Source organism: Ornithorhynchus anatinus, chromosome 4, assembly GCF_004115215.2.
Source record: "Ornithorhynchus anatinus isolate Pmale09 chromosome 4, mOrnAna1.pri.v4, whole genome shotgun sequence".
NCBI lineage: Eukaryota > Metazoa > Chordata > Mammalia > Monotremata > Ornithorhynchidae > Ornithorhynchus > Ornithorhynchus anatinus.
Genome location: NC_041731.1, coordinates 69,677,287 through 69,699,364, shown reverse-complemented (window position 1 = coordinate 69,699,364; position 22,078 = coordinate 69,677,287). Strand labels below are relative to the sequence as shown.

The window sequence follows — 22,078 nt, the reverse complement described above, 5'->3', positions numbered from 1 at the left end:
AGGAGTGGAGTATGCAGGCTGGGTTGTAGAAGGACAGAAGGGAGGTGAGGTAGGAGCGGGGAAGGTGATGGAGAGCTTTGAAACCAAGAGTGGGAGTTTCTGTTTCGTGTGAAGGTTGATTGGCAACCACTGGAGGTTTTTGAGGAGGGGAGTGACATGCCCAGAGCAATTCTGTAGGAAGATGATCCGGGCAGTGGGAATGGAGAATAGACTGGAGTGGGGAGGGGCAGGAGGATGGGAGATCAGAGAGGAGGCTGACACAATAATCCAGTCGGGATATTATGAGAGCTTGTACCAGCTCTGGGTGGAGAGGAAAGGGCGGATCTTGGTGATATTGTGTAGGTGAGACAGCACATCAAACAGTGCTGGACACACAGTCAGAACTTAAGAAAAAAGGAAGAAAGAAAAGGAAATGCCATTATCAGACAATTACGTAACCCAGTATTCATTATTAGATTGTGCTAACAAATGTTCTTGGAGGAATGAATATACAGAAGGCTGCCCTCCGTAACAGCCACTCTCAAAAACCCTGTTTTCCAGTCCTTTAAAAAAAGATGCAAAAGTGCAGTGAACAAAACCAGACACAATCCACTGTGAGGGAGATAAACATGCAGGGTATGACAAAGGGATATTCTTAATTCTTGCATAAAAGACTTCTATTGCTATATCCCAATAACATCAGTTTTCAAATAACAGATTTAAACAAATGAAATTCCAGCTTAAAATCAACTCTGATACAGGGCTTCCTGGTTTTTGCCGTTTAACTGGTTCTGTGAAAGTACTGAGTTAAGCCAAAGTCTGTTATGAAATGTATAATTTCCCACAGGAAATAATGTAAGGTGCACTGATGAGTTAAAGTTAAAAATGCAATGTAAATGTACATAACAGCATATTATTAATTAGATGAGTTTCTAATGTGTACATCTGTAAATAATTTTTCAAAGTGGTGTCTTTTACATGCTACTTAGCAAAAGGACAGCTTTTGTTAACTTACTAAAGATGCTTTATTATCTACTACCAGGCGGTGAACGATGAGATTTACAATGAGATTTTAAGGTCACTAAAAAAATACTTCCAGGATGAAGAAGGAAATGGTGTGAACAGATGGAGGAGGTGTTTGAGCCAAGGTAAATGGAACACGCTGCAAAACTGGGTCAGTATCATGAGAACAGAGAAAGAAACTGAAAGAAACACCAGTATTAAAATTCAACAGTACCATTAGTGAAAGCACACTACAATTCCTGTACCTGGGTTTTTCTTCTGTTCTACTTGGGACTAGAAAATCTTTCCCATTCCATATGTGATAATCCTACTGAATTTTCTCTTGCTTTGTTGGTTCTTCCTTCTAATTTGTAGAAGCCATTCTGTATTTTCTTGTTTCTGGAAACCTTAGCAACCTTTCCCAATTTTATACCCTCTGCAAATCTGTTGAGATCTTTTCAATTTCTTAGTCCATAAAGATAATTTACTAATTCTGAGATCCTTACACCAATATTCATATGCACATGTCCCGGGGTCTTCAGTGGTTGTCCTCTGGGGGCACACCAAGAGATAGGGTCTGTTACCGAAATAGATTATTCACGAGATCAAATCTCAACAGTCTGTTTGAAACAGAAAAGGAATAAGAAGACCTGAATTTCTGAAATCCCCTTCTCGGTGGGAAAGGAAACATATTTATTAAAAGGTTACTTGATGGACTTTAGAATTCAGAAAATGCCATTTAGTGCCTTTATGGTAAAACCAAACTCTTATTAAAACTCTTTCACAGAAACAACAGTAATGCATTTTTTCTTGATTTTGAAGACCATTATTAAAACATTATTGAAGATAATTACAAAATCTTTTCTCTATGTTTCAGTCGAAAATGAGGAATTATTCTTTCCTAGAAAAAAACAACGGTCATAGAGCTGGTGCCAGGTTGAAAGCCCCATTATGACAGCCCTAATCTCATTTATTGTCATCAGCTCTATGACAATACATGAGAGTAGGGCTATCATAAGGGGCTATCAACCTGGCACCTGCAGTCTTCCGATATAACACCAGGCTGCATGGGCATGGCAAGAAAGCCCGGGGCACACACAAGTAAGGATGACAGAATACCTTTTTTTCATCAATCATACTGAGCGCTTACTGTGGGCAGAACACTGTACTAAGCGCCGGGGAGAGTACAATATAACAATATTACAGATACAACCCCTGTCCACAATGAGCTTACAGTCTAGAGGGGGAGACAAACATTATGGACACAGCACAGCCCCTAACAGCATGCTATAGTAATGGATCACTGCTGGTCAGTAATGAGGAAAGGTCTTGGTCTCCTGCCAATGCAGAATTTGGATGTTACATCGTGCCCATGCTGAATGTAGATAATTTTGTACCTCTAGACAGTAAACTCACTGAGGGCAGGGAACATGTCTACCAACTCAGTTATATTGTACTCTCCCAAATGCTTAGTACAGTGCTTTATTGACTGATGACTCTTCCCTAATAGACCATTTGTTCTGCGGGCTAAGGCCATGCCTTCTCTGCCTGTTGCATTATTCTAGACCCCTAATACAGTGTTCTGCAGCCAGCAGGAACTTGAGCTCCTTGTGGGTGGCGATCGTTTCAAACACCTATTTGGCAATGTACTCTCCCAAGTGCTTAGTACAGTGCTCTGCACACAGTACAGGCTCAATGACTGATTGATTGGTCTCAGAAACAATAACTAGCTCTGCAAGGGACATATATGCACAGTGGTGCTAAAAGCCAGAATTCCCTTAACAAGCTCAACATGTTGAATGGACTGTTTGTCATAAGTACATCTTTTTGGCCTCAGGAGGGGATTCACTAATGAACAGCATCATCTTTAAACAAAGTACAGTGCTCAATACATACATTCCCACCCGACTCTGCCATTTGTCAGCTGTGTGACTGTGGGCAAGTCACTTAACCTCTCGGTGCCTCAGTTACCTCATCTGTAATATGGGGATTAACTGTGAGCCTCAGGTGGGACAACCTGATTTCCCTATATTCATCCCAGCACTTAGAACAGTACTCTGCACATAGTAAGCACTTCACAAATACCAACATCATTATTATTATATGTCCATCTGCTTTATATTGCTTTTTGACTGTGAGCTCTCTATGGCTTACCAGTTGTTTTTAAGTTAGCTCGCTGTGGGCAAGGAAAGTCTTTATCGACTGTTAGACTATACTCCCCTAAGCATTTACTACAGTTCTTTGAACATAGTAAATGCTCAAAAAATACCATTAATTTGATATAGCAATACTTTTCCCCTTCCTCCTACTGTGCTTGCTAATCACATACACTACTATACTCAGCAGCAGTAAATGGATTTCATGAAAATAGTATATTAAGCAAGAGAGCAAACTAATGGATTCCCATGTTAAAAAAAAATACTGAAACAGTACAAATGTATTAAAAATAGGTAAAAAAAAAAACCTTCAAAGCCCCTCTGAAATCACATAAAACCAGTAATAATGGTATGTTATAAGCATGCACGTACTTAGATCTGAATAGATACAAGGTAGATAAGCCAAGGACCCTGAGAGTTGCCCAAGGCCACAGAGCAGGTCAGTGACAATCCTGGGATCAATCAAAGGCATTTACTGATCTCTCACTGTGTGCAGACCCACTGGTACTAAGCATTTAGGTGAGTATAAAAAAACAGAGTTGGTTGACACATTCCCTGCCTACAAGAAACTTACAGTCTGAAGGATGAGAGCCCAGGTCTTCTGATTTCCAGTTTCAGGTTCTTTTCACTGAACCCCACTGGGGAGGTTTTTTTGGAGGAGAAATCTGTAATCTCCCCACTTTATATCCTCTACTAGCCACTTCAACTATCCAAGCCAACTTAAGTAGGCACAAAGTCACACACATTTGTAACACTCAGATACTCATTCAAGCATATTTATGGAACGCTTATTGGGTAAAGAGCACTGTAAGGCAGTATGGCCCAGTGAAAAGAACAAGAGCCTGAGAGACAGGGGACCTCAGTTCAAGTTCCAGCTGTCCACTGGCCTACTGTGTTGTGGCTCAGTGGAAAGAGCATGGGCTTTGGAGTCTGGGGTCATGGGTTCGAATCCAGGCTCTGACACTTGTCAGCTGTGTGACTGTGGGCAAGTCACTTAACTTCTCTGTGCCTCAGTTACCTCATCTGTAAAATGGGGATTAAGACTGTGAGCCCCACGTGGGACAACCCGATTCCCCTGTGTCTACCCCAGCGCTTAGAACAGTGCTCTGCACATAGTAAGCGCTTAACAAATACCAACATTATTAAGTCCCTTTACCTCTCTAAGACCTCAGTTTCTTCATCTGAAATATGGAAAAATAATAGACTGTGAAACTCTAGTGGACCAGACACAGTGTCCAATCTCATAAGCTTTTATCTACCTCAGTATTTAGCACACTGTACATACCCAATAAATACATACCCTATTACTTAAGCACTAGCTGATGTACAAATTCACTTTTCCTGCTTCCTTCCTGTAAATTTTAGTGCCTGAATCTAGTTCCTGCTAGACTGCAAACTCCTTGAAGCGATGGATCATGTACATTAACTCTACTGTACTCTCAAGTGCTTATTCCAGTGCTCTGCACACATTAAGGGCTCAGTAAATTATACTGATTGACTGAAGCAGCATGGCCGAGTGGAAAGAGCACGAGCCTGGAAGTCAGAGACCTGCTCTATCACTTGTTGTGGGACCGTGGCCAAGTCATTTAACTTCTCTGTGCATCATTTCCCTCAAAATGAGGATTCAATGCCTGCTTCCTGCCTAGAGACTGTGAGCCCCATGCGGGACCTGATTATCTTGTATTTACCTCACTGATCAGTATAGTACTTGGCACACAGTCAGCACTTAACAAATACCACTATTATTATTATCATTGATTGTCTAAACCCAAAATCAAATCAGTAACTTTTTTGGACCTCAGTTCTGCTTCTGCCACTTTGGCTCTGCAGAACTATCAAAAACTTCCTCTCTCAGACTTCTCTATCACCGTGGATGGCACGACCATCCTTCCCGTCTCTCAGGCCCGCAATCTCGGTGTCATCCTTGACTCGTCTCTCTCGTTCACCCCACACATCCTATCCGTTACCAAGACCTGCCGGTTTCACCTCTACAGTATCGCCAAGATCCGCCCTTTCCTCTCCACCCAAACGGCTACCTTACTGTTACGGGCTCTCGTTATATCCCGGCTAGACTACTGTGTCAGCCTTCTCTCTGACCTCCCTTCCTCCTCTCTCGCCCCGCTCCAGTCTATTCTTCACTCCGCTGCCCGGCTCATCTTCCTGCAGAAACGATCTGGGCATGTCACTCCCCTTCTTAAACAACTCCAGGGGTTGCCTATCGACCTCCGCTCCAAACAAAAACTCCTCACTCTAGGCTTCAAGGCTCTCCATCACCTTGCCCCTTCCTACCTCTCCTCCCTTTTCTCTTTCTACCGCCCACCCCGCACGCTCCGCTCCTCTGCCGCCCACCTCCTCACCGTCCCTCGGTCTCGCCTATCCCGCCGTCGACCCCTGGGTCACGTCCTCCCGCGGTCCCGGAACGCCCTCCCTCCTCACCTCCGCCAAACTGATTCTCTTTCCCTCTTCAAAACCCTACTTAAAACTCACCTCCTCCAAGAGGCGTTCCCAGACTGAGCTCCTCTTCTCCCTCTACTCCCTCTGCCATCCCCCCTTTACCTCTCCGCAGCTTAACCCTCTTTTTCCCCTTTTCCCTCTGCTCCTCCACCTCTCCCTTCCCATCCCCACAGCACTGTACTCCTCCGCTCAACTGTATATATTTTCGTTACCCTATTGATTTTGTTAATGAATTGTACATCGCCTTGATTCTATTTAGTTGCCATTGTTTTTACGAGATGTTCTTCCCCTTGATGCTGTTTATCGCCATTGTTCTTGTCTGTCCGTCTCGCCCGATTAGACTGTAAGCCCGTCAAACGGCAGGGACTGTCTCTATCTGTTGCCGACTTGTTCATCCCAAGCGCTTAGTCCAGTGCTCTGCACATAGTAAGCGCTCAATAAATCGGCTGTGTGACTGTGGGCAAGTCACTTAACTTCTCTGTGCCTCAGTTCCCTCATCTGTAAAATGGGGATTAAGACTGTGAGCCCCACGTGGGACAACCTGATTCCCCTATGTCTACCCCAGCGCTTAGAACAGTGCTCGGCACATAGTAAGCGCTTAACAAATACCAACATTATTATTATTATTATTAAATACTATTGAATGAATTGAATGAAAAAATGATTCTCTTTTTCCACTGATGATCTAAATTGACATGACTGGGCATTTTGCCTCTGCCTCTCTAAATTATATGAACCTGAGTACCCATTGTATTTATTAATTTTAAGAAGTTTTATATGATAATGCTGCCTTAGAGAAGAAACATGCTTTTTAACATGTTCTTAAAATGAGGGTTTGCCATTATGGTATTTATTGTAACAAGAACCGAGTTGACTATCTGTGAGATTCTTCTCTTCACATATTTAACATATATAACCTGAGTAAAGTATCCACAACTGTATTTTTCATCATTCCAATTTAAAGTCACTTTCTCTACAAAGAGTAATTTCTTAGGGGTTTCCTTCTACTCCTTTCGTTTTGAACACCTGGCAAGAAATAAGGCAGGAATAATGGGAGCTTTCTGCCTTCTTCCCAATTTGGTGTCCCTTTCAAAAATAAGTTGGTATATTGAGTTTGACTCCTGAAAAGTTTACTTTTGAACATTCAAAATTAATCATATAGGAAGCTTCACATATGAATGATTTGAAAAGTAAAAGGATGAACTAGTTTTTTAAAAAAGGCAAAGAATGATGGCATTGTAGCCAGATATATGGAGTAAAAGCACTTTTAAGCACTAAATAACCTTGACTCCGCCTACTTAACTACGCTTCTTTCCTACAACAACTGAGCCCGCAAGCTTCGCTACTCATTGTACTTCAATCTTCTCTATCTCTCCATGGACTTCTTGCCCACATCCTGCCTCTGGCCTGGAATGCTCTCCCCTCTTCATTTCCAACAGAAGATCACTCTCCCCATCTTCAAAGCCTTACTGAAAGCTAAGCCTTCATTTCTACTTCTCCCACTCCCTTGCACTTGAATTTGCACCCTTTATTCACCCCTCCCTCAGTCCCACAGCACTTTCGTCCATATCCGTAATTTGTATCCGCATTGGCCTGTCTCTCCTAGATTTGTAAGCTCATTGTGTGCAGAGAACATATCTACCAATTCTCTTACACTATACTCTCTCAGCGCATAGTACACTGCTCTGCCCAAAGTAAACGCTCAAGTAAGCGCTCAATAAATATGACTGAATGAAATACAACTGACTGATCAGGTAGTTCAGCTGCTTTAGAGAGTCTTCTGCTGCTGAGAGAAGTCAAATGTGAAGCCACCAGCAAATGTGTAGTGTCTGAATCATGGTCATCTTTTGCTCTGTTCCGGAGTATTGCCTTGTGGCTTCAACATCCCGAAAAGAAAAGCCCAAACTAAATCAACAAAAGATATGGATCAATAGGAGACTGAGGGGATGGGGATGCATCTCATTCTTCTCATTTGCCTGTTCCCCCATTTATGAGTGCATTTCATCATTAAAGAGGGAATAGCTGATCTTTACAGGAGTTAAAAAGGCCCACTTCAAGTTTTGCAAATCGCTTAAATGTAACACTTGCCCTTAACAGATAAAATGAACAAGACCTCATTTTGTGCTTCAGAAAGGTCGGTTTTTCACCTCCACTTAAGAAATATATCTCTCATCTTCATTTATTTTCTATGGAAACGGGTGAACCATCTTCTCACCATCAGTTGCAGAAATAAACACTGAACATTGGTTTAAAAATATCTGTACAAAATTTACTCATCTGCACTAAATTTATACTAAAGAAGTTCAAATTAAGTTTAATTTGTATTCAAAAACATTCTTTTTCTCTCAATCAATGGTATTTATGAAGCACTTACTATGAGCAGAGCACTGTACTAAGCATTTGGGAGAGTATAATACATCAGAGTTAGAAAGGTATGTTCCCTGGCTACAACCAGCTACTTCCTCACCCCCTTTCAAAGCACCCACAGGGGCTGCAAGCTGCACTATTCAAGTTTTTCCTCATAAATCTGCTGCCAGTCCTCTCCCCTCCTTCATTCTTAGATGGTAAGTTTCTTAAGGGCAACAGATTGTATCTAATCCTCACCTGAGCTTTCTCAGGTGCTTAGCACACATAAACACTGTTATTTCTATAAAAGGGAGATCTCTCTCGTGGTTTCAAAATCTACCCCCTCTACACTTTTTTCATTAAGCACTCACTGTGTGTCCAGAACCGTTTTAAGCACTGAGGTGCATACAAATTAATCAGGCCGGATACGGGCCCCTGTCCCAGACGGGGCTCACAGCCTAAGTAGGTGGGAGAACAGATAGCGAATCCCCATTTTGCAGTTGGGGAAACTGAAACACAGAAAAGTGATTTGCCCAAAGTCATATGGCAGGCAAATGGCAGAGCTGGGATTAGAACTCAGATCCTCTGGCTCCCTGGTCCATGTTTTATCCTGTAGACCACCCTGCTGCTTCTAAAAACAACTGTTCCCACTCTTCTTCCCTCCCTGACCGCAATCTTCAATGCTCACTTTCTGATGGCTCCGTCTTCTCTGTCTTCAAATAACACCTACATCTCCCCAAGCCTAAAAAAATACTGCCACTGAACCCCACTGCACCATCCACCTATTGCAGCATCTTTCCACCAGTCCTGTTCAAACTTCCTGAACAGGTTATATACATCTCTGCTTTCATCTCCTTTCCACCAACTCCCTTCTCCACTCTCTACACCCTGGTTTCCACCCAGTTCACTCCATTAAAATCGCTTTCTCCAAGGTCACCAATGAACTCCTCCTTGTCAAATCTAACACACCCTCCTCCCTGGGATGAATCAGGTGCCTCTGACACTGTATACTACCCCTTTCTTCTGGAAACATTATCTGACCTTGGCTTCATTGACACTGTCCTCTCCTGGTTCTCCTCCTATCTCTTGGGCTGCTTGCTCACTCTAGTTTCTTTCGCAGGCTCCTTCTCTCCCTCCCAGGCTCTAACTCTGGGAGTCTCTAAAGGCTCAGTTCTGGATCACCTTCCATTCCCCATCTACAGCAACCCACGTGGAGAACTCATTCACTCTAATTGCTTCAACTACCACCTCTATGTGGATGATTCGCAAATCTATAATTCCAACCCTGATCTCTTCCCTTCTCTGAAATCTTGTATTTACTTCTGACCATCTTCTGACTTCAGAAGATCTCTCCTTGGATGTCCAACTAACACTTCAAACTTAACAGGTTCAAAAGAGAATTCCTCATCTTCCCATCCAAGTCTTGGCTTGCCCTGTCTTTCTCATCACTGCCCTTCCTATTTCCCAAGCTTCTGACCTTAAGAGTATCCTCAACTCAACTCTTCTCATTCAACCCACATATTCAGTATTCGCCAGACTACTTGTTCTGTTCCGTTTTGCTTTGCTGTCTGTCTCCCCCATTTAGCCTGTGAGCCCGTTACTGGTCAGGGATTGCCTATATCTGTTGCCGACTTGTACACTCCAAGCGCGTAGTACAGTGCTCTGCACATAGTAAGCGCTCATAAATACTATTGAATGAATGAATTCAATCTGTCACCAAATCCTGTGGATTCAACCTTCATAAGATTGCTAAAATCTGCCCTGCCCTCTCCATCCAAACTGCTACTCTGTTGATGCAACCACTTATTCATTCATTCATTCATTCATTCACTCAATAGTATTTATTGAGCGCTTACTATGTGCAGAGCACTGTACTAAGCACTTGGAATGTACAAATCGGTAACAGAGAGAGACAGTCCCTGCCCTTTGACGGGCTTACAGTCTAATCGGGGGAGATGGACAGACAAGAACAATAGCAAAAAATTGAATCCTATCCCACCCTAATTACCACATCAGCCTCCTTGCCAATCTCCCTGCTTATCTCTCCCCACTCCAGTCCATATCTAACTCTGCTGCCCACATCATTTTTTTCTCAAAAAACTTTGAGTCCACTCCTCAAAAACCTCCAATGGCTGCCCATCTATCACCACATAAAACAGACACTCCTTACCATGGATTTTAAGCATTCAGTCAACCCTCAAGAAACTTAAAGTCTAGCTGGGAAGACACATTAAAATAAATGAGAGAAGGGTAGCAGCAGAAAATAAGAATAATGTATAAAGCCCTGCAGGGCTGGTGGAAGGGGTAACAAAGTGCTCAAAGGGTACACAGAACGGGCAACTTCATGAATTGCACTGCAGCTTGAAAAAGCACCTTCTGTTACTACAATCCAGATGTCAACTGATAAATGTGGAACCACATGGAAACTAATTTTTTTGCCCTTCCCTAAAATATTCTGGTTACCAAAAACAGTCTTTTCTAGTCTAGAAACAATTTACATTAAAAATTGTTTCTGTGCATTTTTTTGCCAACCATGTTAGTTTTTAATAGGAGAGGAAAGTAGAGATCAATATGAACCAGCCAAAGTACCATGATGATCTAAGCATTTATTCCACCATCATTACTGCAACTCCCTCCTTGCTGACCTTTCCCGTCTCTCCCCTCTCCAGTACAAACTAGCTGCCTGGATTATTTTACTGAAAAACGGTTCAGTCTCTATCTCGCCACTTTTCAAAACACTCCAATGGTTGCCCATTCAACTCCACATCAAACGTAAACGCTTTACTTTAGGCGTTAAAGCACTCAAATACCACTCTCTCTCCTACCTATGCTCAATTATCTTTTACTACACCCAAACTACACACTCTGCCCTCCTATTACCAACCTGAATTGTAAGCCCGTCAATGGGCAGGGATGGTCTCTGTTGCCGAACTGTACATTCCAAGTGCTTAGTACAGTGCTCTGCACTTAGTAAGCGCTCAATAAATACTATTGAATGAATACCTCCATCTAGTCTCTCTCACCACCGAGCCCTTCCCCACATCTTCCCTCAGGCTTGGAACTCCTTCCCCTTCATATCTGACATTCCAATACTCTCCCTACCTTCAAAATCCCTTTACTTCCCCCATCTGCTTTCCTCTCTGATTTAACTATGAATCAGGCTGGGTACCCCCTTAAAATCTCCGATATTCACCCCAGTCTCACAATGCTTATATAAGCCTTCTTAAAGTTTACTTTCTCCCTAGCCTTCTTTCATGTCTGCCCCTCCACTTTCTGTATTCTCCTTGTGGACAGGATTGGCTCTTCTGCACTGTACTCTCCCAAGCACTTAGCTCAGTGCTCTGCACACAGTAAGTGTTGAAATAAGTACCACTCATTGACTGAATCCTCCCATAACCCCATGGCTCCCTCCAGTTATCACCCCATCTTCCCCCATCACTCCTCTCCCAACTCCTTGAGTGAGTTGCCTACAGTCTCTCCCGGAAGCAGCATGGCGTAGTGGAGAGAGAACGGGCCTGGGAGTCAGGTAGTCGTGGGTTCTCATCCCGGCTCTGCCACTATTCTGCTGTGACTTTGGGCAAGTCACTTCACTTTTCTGTGCCTCAGCTACCTAATCTGTAAAATGCAGATTCAGTCTATGAGGCCCAGATGGCACAGGGACTGTGTCCAACTTGATCTGCTAGTATCCACCCCAGCTCTTAGTACAGTGCCTGGAACATAGTAAGCACTTAACAAATACCACAGTTATTATTATTATTATTATTATACACCCCCCTGCAACTGCCTCTCTTCGAGTCCCTTCAATCTGGCTTCCAACCCTTTCACTCTACCAAAACTGTCACTGATGATCTTCTTACCAAAACCAACAGCCTTTGCTTCATCCTAATCTTCCTCGACCTCTCAACTGCCTTCAACACTGTGGTCCTCGTTGGGGGCAGGCAATGTCTTTTACTGTTATGTCCTCTCCCAAGTGCTTAGTACAGTGCTCTGGACAAGGTAAGCATTTAATAAACGACTGACTGACTGCACCACCCCCTTCTCCTGGAAGCATTTTTTTTAATGGTATTTGTTAAGCGCTTACGATGTGCAGGCACTGTTCTAAGCACTGGAAGAGATACAAGCTGATCAGGTTGGACACGGTCCTGGTACCATATCAGGCTCACGGTTTTAAGCCCCATTTTATGGATGAGGTAACTGAGGCATACAGAAGTGAAATGGTTTGTCCAAAGTCATAGAGCAGACAAGTGGCAGATCAGGATCAGAACCCAGGGCCTTCTGACTCCCAGGCCCGTGCTCTATTCACTAGACCATGCTGCTTTCTCATCTAACCTTGGCTTTACGGTCACTGACCCCTCCTGGCTCTCTCTCTTTGGCCACTATTCTCAGTCTCTTTCGCAGGCTCCTCCTCTGCCTCCCACTCACTAAATGCAGGGTCCCTCAAGGTTCAGTTCCATGTCCCCTTTGATTCTCCCTCCACACCCACCCCCTTGCAGAACTCATTTACTCCCCAGGCTTCATCTACCATCTCTCTGCAACTGATTCCTAAATCTACACCTCCAGTCCTGATCTTTCTCCTTCTTTGCAGTCTCATATTTCCTCCTGCCTTCAGAACATCTCTCGTTGGATATCCTGCCAACACCTCAAACTTTAAACATGCCCAAAACATCTTCCCACTCAATCCCCGTCCTCATGACTTTCCCATCACTGTGGACAGCACCACCATCTTCCTTATCTTACAAGGCTCTTTTGTATTGCGCTCTCCCAAGCACTTAGTTCAGTGCTCTGCACACAGTAAGTGTTCAAATAAGTATCACTGATTGACTGAATCCTCCCATGACCCCATGGCTCCCTCCAGTTATCACCCCATCTTCCTCCTATCACTCCTCTCCCAACTCCTTGAGTGAGTGAGTAAATTCACCTTGGCAGTACCCGAAATCTGTCACCAAATCCGGGAGGTCTACCTTCACAACATTACTAAAAATCTGCCTTTTCCTCTCCATCAGAACTGCTTCCACCTTGGTACAAGCAGTTAATCTAGCCCACCTCTACCACAGTCTCCTTGCTGGCCTCCCTACCTCTTGTCTTTCCCCACTCAAGTCCCTATTTCACTCTGCTGATGACATCATTTTTCTACAAAATTGCCGAGTCCAAATGTCCCTAGTTCTTAAGAACCTCCAGCGGTTGACCATCCACTACCACGTCAAACAGAAACTTCTTATCACTGGCATTAAAACATTCAATCGCCTTGCCCCTACTTACCTTACCTCGTGATTTCCTACTCCAACCCAATACGCTCATTTCTCTCCTCTAATGCCAACCTAATAATGTTGGTATTTATTAAGCGCTTACTATGTCCAGAGCACTGTTCTAAGCGCTGGGGGAGATACAGGGTAATCAGGTTGTCCCACGTGAGGCTCACAATCTTAATCCCCATTTTATAGATGAGGTCACTGAGGCACCGAGAAGTGAAGTGACTTGCCCACAGTCACACAGCTGACAAGTGGCAGAGCCGGGATTTGAACCCATGACCTCTGACTCCCAAGCCCGGGCTCTCTCCACTAAGCCACGCTGCTTCTCTGCTTGCACTCACTCTACCTACTCACTCTACCTCAAATTAATAATAATAATAATGCTGGTATTTGTTAAGTGCTTACTATGTGCAGAGCACTGTTCTAAGCGCTGGGGTAGACACAGGGTAATCAGGTTGTCCCACGTGAGGCTCACAATCTTAATCCCCATTTTATAGATGAGGTCACTGAGGCACCGAGAAGTGAAGTGACTTGCCCACAGTCACACAGCTGACAAGTGGCAGAGCCGGGATTTGAACCCATGACCTCTGACTCCCAAGCCCGGGCTCTCTCCACTAAGCCACGCTGCTTCTCTGCTTGCACTCACTCTACCTACTCACTCTACCTCAAATTAATAATAATAATAATGCTGGTATTTGTTAAGTGCTTACTATGTGCAGAGCACTGTTCTAAGCGCTGGGGTAGACACAGGGTAATCAGGTTGTCCCACGTGAGGCTCACAATCTTAATCCCCATTTTATAGATGAGGTCACTGAGGCACCGAGAAGTGAAGTGACTTGCCCACAGTCACACAGCTGACAAGTGGCAGAACCGGGATTTGAACTCATGACCTCTGACTCCAAAGCCCGTGCTCTTTCCACTGAGCCACGCTGCTTCTCTAATTCATCAATCCGATCTCACTGCTGAACCCACGTCCGTGTCCCGTCTCTGGCCTGGAACTCCCCCTACCTTTATATCCAAAAGATAATTATTCTCCCCACTTTCAAAGCCTTATTAAAATCACTTCTCCTCCGAGAGGGCTTCTCCAACTAAGTCCAACCTGATTAGCTTGTATCAACTCCAGCATTTACTACAGTGCAGAGCGCTTAGTACAGTGCTCTGCACACGGTAAGCGCTCAATCAATACCACCGAATGAATGCCTGGCACATAGAAAGAGCTTAACAAATACCATTTTTCAAGTCCTCAATTCCCTACTCTCTCTTCCTTCTGGTCTTCCGTGGACCTGGAATTTTACCCTTTTTCACCCCAGCCTCAGCCCCACAACACTCACCTACAGTTTCTGTCATTTATTAATATTAATGTTTGTGTGTCTCCTTGTGGCCAGGTAACAGGAATGTGCCTGTTTATTGCTGTACTGTACCCTCCCAAGCGCTTAGTACAGTGCTCTGCACACAGTAAGTGCTCAATACATACGACTGAATGCATACTACTCTCCCAAGCGCTTGGTACAGAGCTCTGTGCCCAGGAAGCGCTCAATAAATACAAGTAATTGAAATCAATGTTCAGTTCCTAAATTTATGCCCAGGAGTAAGACCTTCCTCTTCTCTTCGAGTCTAAAAGTAGTAGTGGATAGAGCTCGGGCCTGGGAGTCAGAAGGTCATGGGTGCTAATTCTGGCTCTACCACTTGTCTGCTGTGTAGCCTTGGGCAAGTCACTTCACTTCTCTGTGCCTCAGGAACCTCATCTGTAAAATGGGGATTAAGACTGTGAGCCCTACTTGGACAGGAACCGTATCCAACACAATATGGTTGCATCCTCCCCAGCGCTTAGTACAGTGCGTGGCCCATAGTAAGTACTCAACAAATACCATCATTACTGTTATTACTAGGTGCATCTGAGTAAAACACCTTTGCAGTGAACCCTACACAGGAAGGTTTGGGGGAAAGGGCACCCAATTTACTTATGCTCTTACATGGCGTAGTGGATAGAGCATGGGCCTGGGAGTCAGAAGGTCATGGGTTCTAATCCCACCTCTGCCCCCTGTCTGTTGTGTGACCTTGAGCGAGTCACAAAGCGGCGTGGTTTAGAGAAGCAGCGCGGCTTAATGGAAAGAGCATGGGTTGGGAGTTGGAGGTCATGGGTTCTAAGTCCAGCTCCACCGCTTGTGAGCTGTGTGACCTTGGGCAAGTCACTTGACTTTTCTGGGCCTCCATTACCTCATCTGTAAAATGGGGCTGAAGACTGTGAGCCCCATGTGGGACAACCTGATCACCTTGTATCCACCCCCGAGCGCTTAGAACACTGATTTGCACATGGTAAGCGCTTCACAAATACCAACGTTATTAATCCCGGCTCTGCCACTTGTCTGCTGTGTGACCTTGGGCAAGCCACTTAACTTCTCTGTGTCTCAGTTACCTCATCTGAATAAATGAGGGTTACGACTGTGAGCCCCACGGAGGACAATCTCTGTGTCATCCTTGACTCATCCCTCTCGTTCACCCCACACATCCTATCCGTTACCAAGACCTGCCGGTTTCACCTCTACAATATCGCCAAGATCCGCCCTTTCCTCTCCACCCAAACGGCTACCTTACTATTACGGGCTCTCGTTATATCCCGGCTAGACTACTGTGTCAGCCTTCTCTCTGACCTCCCTTCCTCCTCTCTCGCCCCGCTCCGGTCTATTCTTCACTCCGCTGCCCGGCTCATCTTCCTGCAGAAACGATCTGGGCATGTCACTCCCCTTCTTAATCAACTCCAGTGGTTGCCTATCGACCTCCGCTCCAAACAAAAACTCCTCACTCTAGGCTTCAAGGCTCTCCATCACCTTGCCCCTTCCTACCTCTCCTCCCTTCTCTCTTTCTACCGCCCACCCCGCACGCTCCGCTCCTCCGCCGCCCACCTCCTCGCCGTCCCTCGGTCTCGCCTATCCCGCCGTCGACCCCTGGGTCACGTCCTCCCGCGGTCCTGGAACGCCCTCCCTCCTCACCTCCGCCAAACTGATTCTCTTTCCCTCTTCAAAACCTTACTTAAAAATCACCTCCTCCAAGAGGCCTTCCCAGACTGAGCTCCTCTTCCCCCTCTACTCCCTCTGCCATCCCCCCTTTACCTCTCCGCAGCTAAAGCCTCATTTTCCCCTTTTCCCTCTGCTCCTCCACCTCTCCCTTCCCATCCCCACAGCACTGTACTCCTCCGCTCAACTGTATATATTTTTGTTACCCTATTTATTTTGTTAATGAATTGTACATCGCCTTGATTCTATTTAGTTGCCATTGTTTTTACGAGATGTTCTTCCCCTTGACGCTGTTTATTGCCATTGTTCTCGTCTGTCCGTCTCCCCCGATTAGACTGTAAGCCGGTCAAATGGCAGGGACTGTCTCTATCTGTTGCCGACTTGTTCATCCCAAGCGCTTAGTACAGTGCTCTGCACATAGTAAGCACTCAATAAATACTATTGAATGAATGACAACCCGATTACCCTGTATCCACCCCAGTGTTTAGTACAGTGCTTGGCACATAGTAGGCACTTAACAAATACCCTAATTAGTATTATTTTTATTCTCTGTGCCTGAGCGACCTCATCTGTAAAATGGGGACTGAGACTGTGAGCCTCAGATGGGACAGGGATTGGCATCCAACCCGAACTGCTTTTATCCACCCCCAGCGCTTAGCACAGTGTTTGGCACATAGCAGGCGCTTAATGAATACCACCATCATCATCCTAATAATAATAATGGCAGCATTTAAGCGCTTACTATGTGCCAAGCACTGTGCTAAGCACTGGGGAGGGGGGCGGGGATAGAAGGTGATCAGGTTGTCCTCCGTGGGGCTCACAGTCTTCATCCCCCTTTTCCAGATGGGGTCATTGAGGCCCAGAGAAGTGAAGTGACTTGCCTTAGGTCACAGAGCAGGCAAGGCGGAGAGCCGGGATTAGAACCCACCTCCACTGACACCCAAACCCGGGCTCTTTCCACTGAGCCACGCTGCTTCCCAAATAATAATAATGCTGCTATTTATTAGGCGCTTACTCTGTGCAGAGCACTGTTCTAAGCACGGGGTGCGGGAGGAGATAAAAGGGGATCGGGTTGTTCCACATGGTGCTCACCATCTTAATCCCCATTTTCCAGATGAGGTCACTGAGGCACAGGGAATAATAATAATGTTGGTATTTGTTAAGTGCTATGTGCCAAACACTATTCTAAGCGCTGGGGGGGGAGGGGGATACAAGGTGATCAGGTTGTCCCACGTGGGGCTCACAATCTTCACCCCCATTTTACAGATGAGGGAACTGAGGCCCAGAGAAGTGAAGTGACTTGCCCAGAGTCACACTGCTGACAAGTGGCGGGGCCGGGATTCGAACCCGTGACCTCTGACTCCCGGGCTCGGGCTCTTTCCACGGAGCCACGCCCAGCAGACAAGGGGAAGAGCCGGCATTCGAACCCATGACCTCAGATTCCCCAACCCAGGCTCTTCCCACTGAACCACGTTGCCTCCCTAATAATAATGCTGGCATTTGTGAAGGGCTGACTGTGTGCAGAGCGCTCTTCTCAGGGCTGGGGGAGATAGAAAGCAGCGTGGCTCCGTGGAAAGAGCCCGGGCTTGGGAGTCAGAGGTCATGGGTTCGAATCCCGGCTCTGCCCCTTGTCAGCTGTGTGACCGTGGGCAAGTCACTTCACTTGTCTGGGCCTCAGTGACCTCATCTGCCAAATGGGGATGGAGCCCGTGAGCCTCAGGTGGGACAAGACAAGCTGCCGAGCCTGCCTCTCCCCCCAGCGCTTAGAAGGTTGCTCTGCACAGAGCAAAGGCTTAACGAATCCCAGCCGTGTGCTGCTGAGGGTTACAGAGCGCTGCGGTTGTCCCCGTGGGGCTCACGGCCTCCTGCCCCTCGCTCCCTGGGGCCCGGCCCCATTGCCGCCATTACCTTCCCAGGTCACGTCGTACAGGTCCGACACCTTCGCCATCTTGCCCGGGCCGCCCTGGCGGGCCGCTGGACCCCGTCACGTGACGCCTCTCCCCCCCCGGCCCCCGTCACGTGACGCCTCCCCCAGGCCCCCGTCACGTGACTCCTCTCCCCCCGGCCCCCGGCCCCCGTCACGTGACGGGGGAAGGGCCCGGGGCGCCGAGCGGCCGCCCGTTGGCAGAGCCGAGTAGGGGGCGGAGGGACGGGGACGGCGCGCGGGGACCAGAGCGCGCCTGCGCAGTTGCCTCGGGCCGTTCCGCCATTCACTCCCTCCCTCCCCCATTCATTCATTCATTGTCACTCAGTCATCCATCCATCCCACTCATTCAGTCATTCACTCCCTCATTCATTCATTCATTCATCCATCCATCCACCCATCCACCCATCCATCCATCCATCCATCCATCCATCCATCCATCCAGTCATTCACTCACTCTTTCATCCATCCATCCATCCATCCATCCATCCATCCATCCATCCATCCATCCATCCATCCATCCATCCATCCATCCTTCCAGTCATTCACTCACTCTCTCATCCATCCATCCATCCATCCACCCATCCATCCATCCATCCATCCATCCATCCATCCATCCATCCATCCATCCATCCATCCATCCATCAAGTCATTCACTCACTCTCTCATCCATCCATCCATCCATCCATCCATCCATCCATCCATCCATCCATCCATCCATCCATCCATCCATCCATCCATCCATCCATCCATCCATCCATCAAGTCATTCACTCACTCTCTCATCCATCCATCCATCCATCCATCCATCCATCCATCCATCCATCCATCCATCCATCCATCCCTCCCTCATTCATTTATTCACTCATTCATTCATCCATCCATTTAGTCAATCATTCACTCACTCCCTCATTCAGTCATTCATTCATCCATCCACTCATTCATTCATTCACACATCCACCCATTCATTCATTCATTCATCAATTCATACATACATTCATTCATTCATCCGTCTTAAGCACTTACGGCGGACAGGGTGCCGTACTGAGCACTTGGAAGCTCCCATTCAGCAACAGAGAGAGATCATCCCTGCCCCGCAACGGGCTCACAGTCTAGAAGGGGAGGGGGGGCATTCATAATAATAATAACAATGTTGATATTTGTTAAGCACTTACTATGTGCAGAGCACTGTTCTAAGCACTGGGATAGAGAAGCAGCGTGGCTCAGTGGAAAGAGCCCGGACTTGTCAGCTGGGTGACTGTAGGCAAGTCGCTTAACTCCTCTTGGCTTCAGTTCCCTCATCTGTAAAATGGGGGTGAAGATCGTGAGGCCCAAGTGGAACAACCTGATGACTCTGTATCTACTCCAGCGCTTAGAAGAGTGCTCTGCACATAGTAAGTGCTTAACAAATACCAACATCATTATTATTATTATTATTATACAGGGTCATCAGGTTGTCCCACGTGAGGCTCACAGTCTTCATCCCCATTTTACAGATGAGGTAACTGAGGCACAGAGAAGTTAAGTGATGCACTCAATAGTATTTATTGAGCACTTACTATGTGCAGAGCACTGTACTAAGCACTTGGAATGTACAATTGGGCAACAGATAGAGACAATCCCTGCCCAGTGATGGGCTCACAGTCTAAACAGGGGAGACAGCAAAGCAAAACAGAACAAAACAAAACAAAAACAAGACAACATCATCAAGATGAATAGAATCAAGGAGATGTACACCTCATTAACAGAATAAATAGGGTGATAAATAATATATAGAAATAAGCACAGTGTTGAGAGGAGGGGAAGGGGGAGGAGCAGAGGGTGAAGGAGGAGCAGAGGGAAAGGGAGGGCTCAGACTGGGAAGGCCTCCTGGAGGAGGTGAGCTCTCATTAGGGCTTTGAAGAGGGTTAGTTTGGTGGATGCAAAACAAGTAAACAGGCACCGATAGCATCAATTTTAGAACTGTGAGCCCGTTGTGGGGCAGGGGCGGTCTCTATCTGTTGCCGAATTGTACTTTCCAAGCACTTAGGACAGTGCTCTGCACACAGTAAGTGCTCCATAAATACCATTGAATTAATGAATATAAATAAATAGAATTAGAGCTATAGATATACACATCAAAACAAGTAAACAGGCATCAACAGCATCAATATAAGTAGAATTCGAGATGTATATACACATCAGAACAAGTAAAACAGGTATTGATATAAATAAATAGAATTACAAACCCAAGGGCTGTGGGGCGGGAGAGGGAATAATAATAATTATAATGCTGGTACTGGTTAAGCACTTACTATGTGCTAAGCACTGGGGTAGATACAAGGTAATCAGGTTGTCCCACGTGGGACTCACAGTTTTTAATCCCCATTTTACAGATGAGGTAACTGAGGCACAGAGAAGTTAAGTGATTTGCCCAAAGTCTCACAGCTGACAATTGGCAAAGTCGGAATTAGAACCCATGACCGCTGACTCCCAAGCCTGTGCTTTTTTCCCCTAAGCCACGCTGATGAAACTGCGGCCCAGGGAGGGAGCGTGCGGAAGTCTGAGGGCTTGTAATAATAATAATAATAATAATATTTGTTTGTTAAGCGCTTACTATGTGCCAAGTACTGCTCTATGCAGTGGGGTAGATACAAGGTCATCAGCTTGTTCCACGTGGAGCTCACAGTCTTCATAGAGAAGCAGCGTGGCTCAGTGGAAACAGCACGGGCTTGGGAGTCAGAGGTCATGGGTTCAAATTCCCGCTCTGCCACTTGTCAGCTGTGTGACTGAGGACAAGTCACTTAACTTCTCTGTGCCTCAGTTACCTCATCTGTAAAATGGGGATTAAGACTGTGAGCCTCACTTGGGACAACCTGATTACCCTGTATCTACCCCAGCCCTTAGAACAGTCCTCTGCGCATAGTAAGCACTTAACAAATACCAATATTATTACTATTATTATCCTCCTTTTACACTGGGGGGAACTGAGGCCCATAGAAGTGAAGCAGCTGGCCCAAGGTCACCTAGCAGCCACGTGGTAGCAGCGGGATTAGAACCCACGACTTCTGACTCCCAAGCCCGGACTCCTTCCACTAAGTCAAGCTGCTTCTACTCTCCCAAGCGCTTAGTCCACTGCACTGCACACAGTAATCGCTCAATAAATGCCATCGATTGATTTTGGTGATTAAACCTCGACAAGGAGCCAGAGCGCGCATAGGCCTCGGGGTTTTCACTGATGAAACTATCGTGGGGCTCCCTCAAGGTGCAGTTCTGGGTCCTCTTCAATCATAATAGTAATAACAATGGCATCTGTTAAGCATTTACTGTTCTAAACACTGGGGTAGCTACGAGGTAATTGAGTTGTCCCATGTGGGGCTCACAGTCTTTATCCCCATTTTACAGGTGAGGTAACTGAGGCACAGAGAACTTAAGTGGCTTGCGCAAGGCCACACAGCAGACAAGTGGCAGAGCAGGATTAGAACCCACATCCTCTTACTCGTTCATTCAATAGTATTTATTGAGCGCTTACTATGTGCAGAGCACTGTACTAAGCGCTTGGAACCTAAAAATCTGCAACAGATAGAGACAGTCCCTGCCCATTGACGGGCTTACAGTCTAATCAGGGGAGACAGACAGACAAAAATAATAGCAATAAATAGAATCAAGGGGATGTACATCTCACTAAAACAATAGCAATAAACAGAATCAAGGGGATGTACACCTCATTAACAAAATAAATAGGGTAATAAAAATATATAAAAATGAGCGGATGAGCACAGTGCTGAGGGGAGGGGAAGGGAGAGGGGGAGGAGCAGAGGGAAAGGGGGGAAAAGAGGGCTTAGCTGAGGGGAGGTGAAGGGGGGGCAGAGAGGGAGCAGAGGGAGCAGAGGGAAAAGGGGAAGCTCAGTCTGGGAAGGCCTCTTGGAGGAGGTGAGCTCTCAGACTCCCAAGCCTGTGCTCTTTCCACTAAGCC

The 22,078-nt window shown here is 46.0% G+C and overlaps 1 protein-coding gene across 1 annotated transcript in view; it reads right to left on the bottom strand.

Moving 5' to 3' along the window:
- EMC2 (ER membrane protein complex subunit 2) overlaps positions 1-18,201 on the bottom strand; it is a 56,585-nt gene extending 38,384 nt beyond the window's left edge. Inside the window, 1 exon segment of the mRNA XM_029062704.1 lies at positions 18,109-18,201. Coding sequence (XP_028918537.1) covers positions 18,109-18,148 — 40 coding nt within the window. The 5' untranslated portion in view covers positions 18,149-18,201.
- Positions 18,202-22,078: the final 3,877 nt, after the last annotated feature.